Source organism: Crocodylus siamensis, chromosome 1 (assembly GCF_052110815.1).
Source record: "Crocodylus siamensis isolate JL-2025a chromosome 1, ASM5211081v1, whole genome shotgun sequence".
NCBI classification, from domain to species: Eukaryota; Metazoa; Chordata; order Crocodylia; family Crocodylidae; genus Crocodylus; species Crocodylus siamensis.
The window spans coordinates 171,421,984-171,434,818 of NC_143395.1; the positions used below are offsets into that span (position 1 = coordinate 171,421,984).

At 36.5% G+C, this 12,835-nt stretch overlaps 1 protein-coding gene across 1 annotated transcript in view; it reads left to right on the top strand.

Annotated features, from left to right (window-relative positions):
* Positions 1–12,835, top strand: part of USH2A (usherin) — a 653,616-nt gene that overhangs the window by 331,275 nt on the left and 309,506 nt on the right. Inside the window, exons 32-34 of the mRNA XM_090031530.1 lie at positions 5,448–5,607; positions 6,152–6,323; positions 11,592–11,739. Coding sequence (XP_089887656.1) covers positions 5,448–5,607; positions 6,152–6,323; positions 11,592–11,739 — 480 coding nt within the window. The remainder of the gene's footprint in view (positions 1–5,447; positions 5,608–6,151; positions 6,324–11,591; positions 11,740–12,835) is intronic.

Below are 12,835 nucleotides of genomic sequence, written 5' to 3' on the forward strand. Positions count from 1 at the left end.
TAGCTTTCTATATTTTATCCAGTACTATACTGTTTGGGACACTTGTTCAGGAAGTTTGGGTACCTGTAAACATGTGTATTGCAATAACAACACGTTGGAGCAGACTTGATTAATTGAGCAGACTCAATTAATTAGCATACTCTAGCAGCCTCCGTCTCATGTATCAGTCCCCCGTGCTTCAAAATGGTGGAGGAGGTGCTTTAACTAAAAGCTCATTTGTTATCCCTAGAGAATTGGGGTCTAGACCCCAGTCAGTCTAAAAGAAGTTGAAATCACACCTTGCACTTTCTTGGAAAGTACTCTAATGACAAGGCTATGGCCTAAGTTGGACTGTGGGCACCCTACAGCCCTCTGGTTGAAGTTGATACAATACTATTTATTAGGGCTGTGCAAAGCTTCAGGTGCTGCTGGCTCTTTAATCCTCTCCCTCTGTGGACTTACTGGCTGCTGCAGTAGCCTTAGGGCTTCTGGGGGCTTGGGGCAGAGCTCCCCATGAAGTGTGGGGCAGTGGGAGCAGGGGGCAGTGGGGATCGTCCCCCACTTGGCAGAAGCTGGTGAGTTGGAGCTTCTTTTTTTTTTAAAGGGCTGGGAGCTAGGGCAGGTGGGGCAGCCATGGGGGCAGGGACTGGGAGAGTGGGAGGGGGTTGGGGGGATCATGGCAGAGCCCCACACACAGCACGGGGAAATGGAGGGCAGCGGGAATTGCCCCCCCCCCATCTGGCAACAGCCAGTGAATGAAAGCTTTTATTTATTTATTTTTTTAAGAACTGGGAGCTGTGAGAGTGGGCGAGGCAGCCACTGAGAGTGGGCAGGGGTTGAGCCAATTTGGAGATTCAGTCAATTTGGCTGCAGTCAAATCTCTGAATCAGATTTGGCCAAATCAATTCGGGACAGTGATTTGAATCACTGAATCAAATCACTGTCACCTGAATTGGCTGAATCTGAATCTGAAGCAAATACTAGCTGCTTTGCACAGGCCAACTATTTATTAATTTTTCATGAAATAGTCCTTGAGGAAATGCATAGAAAGCATTGAGTTCAGGAGCTGGACCACCAGGTTTTCTTCCTCCAAGGAGACTGTTCTGACCATATAAGTATTTTTCCTTCTTTCTGGTTCTGTAACTTGTATGCCTTTCCAACCAGTGACCAGGTTCAATAAGAGGAGGAATAATTTTTTTGTGATATAGGTCATGTCTACTCATGCTTTTACGCATACCTAAACTTAATGCACTTTTGCCTAATGCAATATTTAGGCTCACATCTGCACGTACATGTATTAAGGCCTTAAGGCATTAATGCGGTTTGTGAACTAACTTGGGACTATACACTTAATGTGTTAAGGTGCTTTAGTTATTTGTACCTAACTTTGGTACCTGCTTTTGCAGGTGTAAAATTTAGGCATGAATACCTAAAATCATCATGTTTAAGGCACATTAATGGCATGCATGTGCAGACACATGCCCTTAATGCACCTTAAAAATGGCTAATGAGACTTAATTCAGCACATGTAGATGCGCCCATAGAGATTTAAAATTAAGGTACCTTGAGGAGTGAGGAATAGAATTTCACTTAGTAATCTGCACACCTAAAAGCTGAGTAAGTACATCTTGGATGTCTTGCAATGTGTGTCTTATACCACATGTTCAGTAATCTAGGAGATTTTTTTCATGTTTGTTCTTCTGGTAGAAAAACTTAACTAAAGATGCCTGAACAGACATTTGAATGCTGAGCCCTTGAAGAGCAGAGAGCTTTCAGTGCTGTTGCTGTGTAGCCAGGAGGCTCTCTGCACTCATTGTAGCATGCTCTGCAGGTTTTCTCAGTTTGCCTGGAAACAGATGGAAACAGTGTCAGGGTCAGCCTGTGATTCTCTGCAGCACAATGTGGGAAATGTAAAGAGGGCATGTTCTGCTTCCTGCTTGGTTGGAGCAGTTGAATCCAGCCAGAGTGAGACACTGTCTCCCTGAGGAGGATGACAAAGCACCTGGGGAAGCTAGAGGACTGTGCTCTGGCTTCCCTGCAGACATTCACTTCCCCCAGAAGAAACTCTCCTGGGAGTGATTTAACTCTGGTTGTTCTCAGGTTATTTTTCTCCTGAAGTGGCCATATTTGCTCTGTAAGAAAAATCCTGAACATCTGTACACTTCTGGTTTCCGTTGGGAGAGCAGTGAAGAAGAATATGACCTGACTCACTGGTTTTTGCTTTTTCTTTGTTTTTTTCATAAGTGTAAGCAGTGGATTTAGAATGAACACATTCTAGCAATCTCTTAGGTAAGAGGGTAGATTTTTCTACATGGTCATTCTGGTCAAATAAGTCCATCATTGTTACCTACTTACCAGCAAAAGGAAAATGACATGAGATAAACACTTCCCTGAGAAAGGTTTAACTCCCTCTCTGATAATAGGGCATAGAGGTTTGTTTCCAAATTTGGATTTCCTTCCTCCCCTAAACCCCTCCGAATATTAAAGTTAATGTTCTATATAATGCCATATTATTTAATAGTCCATCATTAGAACAACATAATAATGATCATTTGTCAATATTTTAGAATAAAACAGGGATATTTCACTGCAGAGCAAATGAGGTATAAAACATTCCAGATCATCAGAGGCAATAACTGTACTTTTATTTTTCTAATATGGGAATGAATAGCGCACACACAAAACTTCAGCTCTTCTGTGAGTTAAAGGAAAATCATTCTTTGCTTATTGGGTTCATTTTGTAAATTGAGATCAATGAAATTCTTCCAAGAACAGCATGAAATCAATTGTAAAATAACATATAATTCATGGCTTACATTGTAAATTATAGTTTGTTTGACATTAATCGGTGAGGTTTCTATGCAGTGGGATGTATTCCTTGTAACACGTCTTCAGATAATGCTTGTGGATCCATTTCTAATGCATCCTAAAGTGATCTGTTTTTCATGTCTCCAACTGCCTCCATTTGATCTTATGCAAATGAGGCAATCAAGTAAATGGAAAACAAGATGTTGTTATCAAAGGGCCTTGACCAACAGTGGCCTCGCAGTTTTAGGGTCTCTTACACTCAGAATTACATTTATACCTGCATGTATTTGAATTTATTTTTCCATTATGAAACATTTGGAAGTATGGATATGGGGTCATGACAAACCCAATATGGCAAATATTTGTGGCAATTTTTACTTTAAGTTTGCTACTTTCCAGTTGTAGGCTATTAGATATTCAGCCAATAATTGTTCTCCTGGTTCCTCTGCAGTCTATACTTTTTCATTTGGGGCCTGAAATCCAGTGAAAATGTTTGAATTGACTTCAGTAGGTTTGCTATACACCTCATTCTTTCTTCACACTGCTTCTTTTTCTAGTATTTATTCACCTTCATTTTATTACTTTTACCCATTGAGCAAAATAGTGAAATTTTAGTTGGAGTAATTACTTTTTCAGACAACATGCCATTAACTTCATTAAGTCAATGAGAAGGAAAAGGTAAAAACTCAGTAAATACCTCCAGTCTGCTCTGACTGCATGTCTTTTCTTTCCACATTGTCACTGCCTCACTTTTTGTTGAATCCTTTTCTCTTTTAGCACCATTTCTCAATGACTCAGCAGTTGTGTGCCCAGAATTCCTGTTTCCATTCCCTGTTGTACTGTTTTTCCTTGTCCTACTTTTTCACCTTTCTTGACCTCTGTTCTCTTTACTAGTTTCTTTACCTCTTCCATCTAAAAACTCAGATGCTTATAATGGTAGAAACCATCATTGGTTTCATAGGTAGGTAGATGCATCTTTCTTCCCTCAATTCTTAATTATTTCAAAAGCATCTCTGTCTCTCCTCATATTTGGCTGGGCACTTTCAGGGACTTCATCTTCTACTAATGACCATTTAAATCAATTTTACATTAATTGCTGCTACTTGCCTGTTTATCAGCTTAGAGTTTGGTGTACAATAAGTTCTCTCTTTTAAGTTCAACCCAGATGCTTCTATCTGTCCATCTTCCCATATTATACGTTGCTCCCATGAAGGCAGTTGCAAGGCACGTGGGAATTAGAAAGGTGTGAATTCATGATGATGATCCAGCCAGCGCAGTATTTGATGTTGATCTAGCTCGAGCACCTGCTCTGGAATGCAATTTCCTCTCTCACTCATTTAAACAATGCTTAAACTTAGTAGAATCAGCCCTACTATGTTGATTAAACACATCACAATGTTACATGCATTCTCTTGATACTTTATTTTAGTTATGAAATATATTTTTTTAACTCATACTTTGCCATGTGCTTCTTGGGAATTGTATCTACTGGGTGAATAATTTCTGGTTTGCAGGATTCAACTTTCATCTCACTTGCACTATTGTAAGTCAAGCACAATGCCAGCGTAGTCAGTAGACCTAAGCTACCATAAAGGTGAAGTGAGAGAAAAGAAGGTCTAATTCTATGTCTACGGAATTATTGTTATCCAGATGTAGTTGTTGTAGTTCTTCCCCCCCACCAAATTGTCACTTGATTCTGCATACAAGAAATCAAAAATTTCATGGGATCTTAAAATACGCAGAAATAAAAAGACAATTGTATTTTTTAGACCATATTCTTTACAAAGCTTCAATTATACACTCTTCTTTAAAGAACTTGCTGATTAAGATATGTTTGTTGACATAAGGAAAATGCATTTGATTAGAATTTCAGCAGATTTCCTATGGAAGTTCTCTTAATAGAACTTTCTTGTCACAGAACTGCTTCAGTAATTCAGTTTTCTTACAAATGCCAGCTTTGTGAAATTAAAATTCATATAATAATTCATCAACAATTTTTTTCCAGGAGAGCTTTAGAGGCAGCTTATAACAGATACTAATAGGTTTTTTTTAAGGCTGGTTTTGACTGAAAACAACACATTTATAACCCTTTTGAAGTTTATAAAATTGGAGACAAATATGTGATGAAGAGCACGTGCCAATGTATATATTACCAATGGCAAGAATACTGCTTTCCTTGAATTTGTTCTACATACGGTGAAACATTCTGAGGACGAATCTCATTTATTGATATGCAGCAATGATGCACTGAATCTCACAATTTCCCAGGAAAAAAGAAACCCTGTTATTTGTGTAAACCTTCTGACTAATTGTATGTTTTTTTAATCATGTCTAAACTAGTAGACTGCAACTGGAACAAAAATACATATAATGTAAAACCTAGAGCAGATCTACATTTTTGCTTTGCACTGATGAGAAATATATACATTTAACAGGTGCATTTTGCCATGCAAACATAAAAAAACAAACTAGGGTCTATAATCATAATAATCATTATGATCTGACATTAACAACAACAAATCCAAACAAAAAAGAGACATATAGACATTTCCCTTCCCCACATCCATTTTTTTGAATTCAGCATCCTGAAAAAGCTTAAATAAAAACAAAAATTAATAAAAACATGGTACTAACTAAATTCCTCTTTCCTTTTTTCATAGATTTAGCAGTTTTTACACCACACCAGTTTCTGCTCACTGCATGCACGCTTGTTGGCTGTACAAACAGTTCTCAGGTCACCTTGTTTACAGCACAGCTGCCACCAGCTCACGTAAATGCCCCGGTCCTGACTGTTTTGGATTCTAGAACGATATATGTACAGTAAGTACAGTTTTTTTCTTTCCTGACAACACAATCGTGTATCCGTTTATTCAAGAATCCCAGTGAGTTCAATCAGGGAAAGGGTTTGTGACATAAAATTAAATTTATTATGATTAAATGCATAGAAGTGATTAGTTTAGTGGTTGTGTGAACCTTTGATTATCACTTGCCAACTTAATTTCCATTTTGTCTTTGCGCAATCAGGATAACCTACATATGGGTATAGACTCAGTGCAAAATTCAGTGCAGGAAATATGTTCTAGAGGTATGACTGTTTTGTAGCTTTTACATTATATGTATTATTCTAATCATTTGTCTATTAAGTACAAATATTACATTAAAGAAGTCTTTAAAAAAGACTTGCTCCCTTGGACATATACATGAAAGACAGTTTTGATAAGTGGTCTGATCCTTTTCAGTGCTTTTAAGTGATTCCTTTAAAAATTACATAAATATATGTTCAACATCATAATAAAAAACTCTACACATTTCTATATAACATGAATCATTATTGAATGCAATGGTGTGTTGCTTGTATTTCCAGATGGAAGGAACCACTAGAAGTAAATGGCATTCTGGAACGCTACATTTTATATATTGCCAACAGTGAGCACAATTTTACAAATTGGGATGTAATTTATAACAGCACCGAACTTTTTCTGGATTATACTATCCGGCAGGTTTTCCCGGGTACTGAATACCTCATAAAGCTGGCTGTAAGTTTTAAAGATATGTAAAGAGGAAGGTGGTAGGAGGATTGGTGAAATGTATTCTGTTTATTGTTAGAATCTCATACACTTAAACATCTCATGTGTCCACTTTATTTAACCTCTTTATTTTTTTTTGTTCTAAAGAAGGTCAAAAACAGGAAACATGCTCGGCATCAATAATTGTTGTTATATCCAATTCAAGGATACACATTTTTTATATGAAAAGGTGTTATCTCAAATAGTTTGGGCAATGATTGCATGAGGAATTATCAGAAGTATTTAAAATATTTAGAAGCACAGGTTCCATTGACTTTTAAGGACATGGTATTTAAAAATGTCCACCTGAACTTCAATATCTGCTCAGTTTCATTCAAAGGGAGTTTGTCCTTTCTATATAAAAACCTGTAAACAAATGAGTGTGTTAGAGTGAAAAATAAATAGTTTAGTATAAAATAGCAGCTAGCTTGGCTTTTTTTGAAGTCTTTTAAAAGACCTTGATGTTTTCATTGTGGCTTTTATTCAGTAGTTTCTTTTTTCTGATGAAATAGAACACTTTAAGTTCAATAGCACAACTCAAAATATCTGAATATAAACATGAGATTGTCCCTATTTGTTTTAAACACACTCCTCATTTTATAGCAATACCTATATAAGGATATTTGCTTTGATAAATGCCATAGAAAAATATTCTGCTCTTGATTATGAATAAATTTACATTTATGTAGACACTGTGTATGCATTCATTTTACTTAACATGCTCTTGAACGTTCTAAATATTATACCACAAAAAAAAAATAAACTCTCCCACATAACTATAAGGATCTGACTTGAACCCACAAAAACAAGGATTTTCAGGGTAATTAAAGCTAAGCTTCATCTTGGACTGAACTCATTTGTGCCTAGGCACTGAAGCACAAAAATATATAACATGCAGACTGTCAAATTGTCTAATACCTAGATACTGTGAGGTGAATTACATAGATTTTAATTTTACTAATTTGACCCTTTTTTTTTCACTACTTCATAGCAACTACATGTGTATTTTAGAAATCCTTGTTTATCATCCTGACGTTCTCTTTTAATGTACTCTCTTAGAAGGCCTCCTCTTGGGCTAAGGTATCTTTCTGGTCACAAAATGTGGTCGTCTTTTGAAGCTCATTGGTGATATTACACTGCTGAGAGGGGGATGGTGTCACTTGTGAGAGCAATGTAGTCATGTTTATATAAAATTAAATGTTCTTTAGTGTGCAAGAGATCAGAACAGATGATCTAATGATCACTTTCCACTCCTAACCTTAAGTGCTGTGAATCTACAAATATATCAGTATGCTTCATCCTTTCCAGGTGACAGAACATGCAGCCTCTCTAATGCACCTGGCCCTGGTATATCTGGATATGCAGGAGTCAGTTTGGACTTCACACCAAGACTCAGACCTCCACATAGAATTGGACAAAATTTTTATTTTGATGAAAACATGCAATTTGGGGTTAATGAATGCTATTCACAGATTTCCAAAGCTTTTCACAAATAGTTTAGCTGAAAAAACAAACATGCAAAAATAAAGAAGTTGAAATATTTAGTTTTGAAATGGGATTGTATTTTGAAACATGCCTAAATAAATAATAGAGGACATAAAAGGAAAATAAATCCTTTGAAAACCTGAATGAAATGTTTCATTTTGGATCAAGCCAAATAGTTTGACCAGCTGGAAACACCACTTCTTTGTTTCATTGTTTCTGTAGATAGAAAACTAACACATTGTTTCCTTGGGTCAACTTGAAACATTTTTTTCCTGTGGTTAAGTCAGCAAATTGAAAGACTGTTTATTTCAGTCATCGCTCTCTACTCCTAGCTACTTCCATGGGAACTGAGGATGGCTGCAGACTTTGGAAACTTCATGCAAGACTGTGGCTATAGATAGCATTTATGACATTATGTGGCATTACCACTATGCCACCAATCCAGCACAACAAATAGTATAAACTGCCTTTAATGTGAGTTTGTCCAGTGTTAAAATGGAAACTAAGGTATAGACAAGTTATTGTTTGCATAAATGACTGACTGAATTTTAATATAGCTAATGGATCAAAGCACATTATTTAGCAATTTCATTTACAAAACCCGGATAAAATCTTCAGAAATGCCGGAGTCCCACTTTTCAAAAGTTACTAAGTGACTTTGGAGCCTAAGGCCTTGGCTACACTGCCTCTATGCTAACTGTAGGACTGTCCACTCACTTCTGCTTAGTAAGTGCCAGATCCAAGAAAGACAAGGTTGTTTGCATGAATCTGATATCTTTTATTAGACCAACCTAAATAGTTGGAAAACAATTATTAAGCAAGCTTTTGGGTTCAAAAACCTTTCGTCAGTCTAAGGAAGTTTCTGCAGTTGGTGTGCGCTCTTCCTGGATGGAATGAAAAGTAAAAAATCCAGAGGCTGGAAAGACATTGGTTTAACCAGCACCTCTGAACAGATCCAAGAAGCATGCTAATGGTAGATATGGACATTGGACACATAATCAGGACTGCCCTAAAGCAGCTACAATGTTGCATTTTTAAGGTTTGGTATACACCGAGAGGGAGCAGGTGAAAAGGATATGCTTCATAACTGATCCTGAGTTCAGTTCAGATGTAATCTAAATAAGTCATCATGGTCATTGCATGTTAATAGGACTTAATCTCCTAAATCAATTCTGAAGATAGGACTCAGGCTCTCAAGTCACTTGGGCACTTCTGAAATTTCTACTCGAACTCTCTTTTTGACAGTATAGATAAAATGTGCTTGAATATTATAGTACAGTAGCATGAAACTGTATATCACCAAGCATATTCATGAAAAGTTCTAGAAATACCTAGTCAAAGCAGAATGAAATCATGACAATTTTCACTTTTTAAACCTGACTGTGCTTTTTTATTGATTGTAGTCTCAGAACTGGATTCAGTTGGCAGCACACATGAACTTCTGCACTACAAACATCATATTTCTATGTCCTTTAGGGGAGCATACAGGTGTCTGCAGAGGTTAGATCACATTAAAAATGGCCACCCAATCTAACTTAGTTCACCAAAGTGTGGACCTTACACATAAGTCAATCTTAGTGAAAACTGTACAGAAGTTCCAGGAAGGTTTGATTGGTCTAAATGTGGCCAAACTTATCTAAGTTCACCCTACCTCTGAGGTAGTCTAACTTAGACTGGGTTGGCCATTTTTAGACTGATCTAAGTGTCCTGAACTTCTGTCCTACCCCTTCCCTGGCACTGGGCTATTTTTAGCCCCCTGGCCTCTCTTCCCATTCCCAGATGGACAACCTCCCTCCCTATGGATTAGCCAGCACCCCCATTCAGCCCACCAAACACCCACATCCCACAATTTGCTCCTGGTGGTGGTTTTATCCATATTTACTGATGTTAGGAGCTGAGGAAATTAGTCCTGGTAGGGGGAAAGGTGGGAGGGTTGGGAAGGTAAGTTCACTGGTGGGGAGCAGGGGCTAAAAATAGCCCCTGGTCCCAGGGGTTGGGGAAAGTTTATACCAAATCTATAATTTTAAAGAATCCATTTTAGAAAATGGTCTGTTTAGGTATAGTGTGTAAATGGGAGATTACCACTTGAAATGAGTGGAGAGTAGACCTGTGAGGGACAAAAACCATGTGAAGCTTTAGTGGGACAATGCTGCCAGAAGCAAACTTCTGCTGAAATGGGTTCATGAATCTGAATGTTACTTAAACAAACATTAATCAAATCATTGATCTCTCTTATCAAATCATCAAAATCAAATCAAATCAAAGCATGAATCAAATCATGAATGCAAACGCTGACCTCTTTGAAAACTGGTCAGAGCCAATTAGATCTATATTAAGTATTGTTTCCATACCACATCACAGTAAAGACTGTTTTGGGACATTGCACAGAATAATATTGTTTTCTTTTCAATTCTTGTAGTAGGAAAGTTGGACGTTGGTCCTTGTTCTGCTATTGTATTGGGTACAAAATGAACAATGAAACTAATGCCTTCTTTATGTATGGAATGGGATACACTGTTTGTGTTCCTGCTAGTGTTCCTAGTGCATGGTTTGTAAAGGGAATAAGACAATATGTCACCTCCTCTCTATTTGGAAACAGTGAGAAGGGGGAAACATTCCCTTCACTAGATTCAAGCAGAAATTTACCAGATTGAGAGCAGAATTTGACTCCCTAAATGACAAGAGCCGGCCTTTTGTCTTTCTTTAGGACCAGTCCTTTGAACAGAGTAATTCATATACTTAATCATGCGAATGGTCCCATTGCATTAAGTGACATTACTCACAAAAATAAAGGGAGAAATCACACATACATTTTTTGCAAGATTCAGGCTTGATTTGTTGTCATTGATTTTAGCTTTTTTAAAATAAAAAAAAATCTTGTATCCAAATGGGTATAATGCAATGGATTTTTAGCTATTTTTCAGCCAGTTGAGTAGCTAAATATATGTGTGTTTCATTTTGGTTTAGCCAGTAAACACCTAACTAGACTTTTAAGAAACAAACAAAAGCCCTCATTTACTAACTGGTCCTGTGGCTTTGTTTATTCATGTGAGACTTCTTACCCTGAGCCATTCATTCTAGTACAACTAATTGGACCATTAGTTTGAGGAAGGATTAGAGAATAAGGCTCACAGTGTGTGCATGTGTGGGTGTACACATGCATGCATGCACATGCACGTGTATTTATGTACATACAAAAACTACATCCAGAATGGTGTCTTATGATCAAGCAAAATGGGAAAATCATGTAATGAAGCGGGTCTCCACTGGTAACTAAAATGCAAATGATTCAACCTCCTTGTCCATTAAGATGCACTCAACAATTGTTACATATTGATTTATTATAAATTAATTTCTTCACTTTTTAATTGCATTTGAATACTACTAGTCAGTGCATTTACATAAAATACAGGAATGTCCTGATGGCATTTTTTCCCTTCTGGTAATTCACTGAAAGATTTTTAATTGCAGCAGTAGCCAGTCATATTTTCGCTGCTTGAAGGATCTGAGTATACATTAGAGCATTACAAGAAGAATTGTGGTACCATAAATGTACACTGTACACTGTAATTTTCTTTAGCTATTGCTGCAAAAGCAATGGGATGTTTATGAAAAGCATGTACTGCACTGTAAGAAGCACTAACTTTATTAAATTCGGAAGTGTAAAATTACAAGTCTTAAAAAATAATTTCTTGCTTTACTATTGTGTCATCACTTCAGGATATATTTGTTTACTGTGTTTGATATTTTAAGGCTTGCACTGGAGGTGGATGTACAATAAGTGAAGCTGAAAGAGCCCTAACAGATGAGAGTACACCAGAAGGTGTTCCTGCTCCAAAAGCCCAGTCATATTCATTTGATTCCTTTAACATCTCATGGAGTAAGCCTGAGTATCCGAATGGTAAGTGAACTCTTTTAGCCTCAAGTTAAAAAGATGATTAGTAAAGGTAAATTAATATTCTAAATGGCAGCTTATATGTGGTGCTTAATTTTTAATGATCATTTTAGCACATAAAATACCTGCGATAGTATCATTGTCTATAGCTAGGAGATTGTGATTTTCAGCCTAGCACACAATTTCAGTGGCTCAAAAGTGCTCCCTTTTGATAGTTCTTGTGTATTGCATCTTATTGTTTAAGGTTTTACAGGATAACTGAGCTGAGGAAATGAACATAGAGAATGGTCGTCTAGAATTTGCACTGTAACTCCTGAAAAAACATTTTTGACATTAATGTTTTTAAATGCTGGATTTATTTCTTAATCTATGTATTCATTTCTTATAGTATTATTTTTCTTAAAATGATTTCATTCCATAGAACTTGCTCAAGAAATAGTGTACACCTGCACTTTTTTGTAAGTTTATAATATCCTTATTAGAATTAGGAAGTTTTTCTATATGTACAGTGCATGTCCATATATTTTATAACAATTGAATAATTTTAATCACATCAAAAGATATAATATGGACTTGTTTTCCTGGTTTCAAAGCATTATATGTATCATATTCCAGTCACACAACAAATGACTGCCCAGAAATCATTGGCACTGTCTGCAAATGTTTCTTTTTTGTTTAAATATGTCCTCTATAATAAAAATATAGGATTAATGCATATCAAATATTATAAAGCATGAATTTCCATTAATTTAATTTTCCCATTTGCAAGTTTATACCTGCTTTTTTTGGCTTTGGCGAAGCACGGTTTGCTATCCAGATGGTTCAATTTCAAACATTTTGAAAAAAATTCTAGGGAATTTATAAATTTTTAAAGGATCCATTTTTTTATTATCCTGTATTGTCACATTTTAGGGGAGGAAATGCTAACATACCATTGACGTCATTTAGGGGACCATTGCTTTTAATTCATCTTTATATTATGATGGTAATGATGATGATATATGTACATCTGATTCTGTAAGATTTGTTGTGGACTCCTTTACCCAGTTTCCAGTAATAGGTTGCATAGTTATTGCATGTTATCTGTTTATTTAGTGCAAAA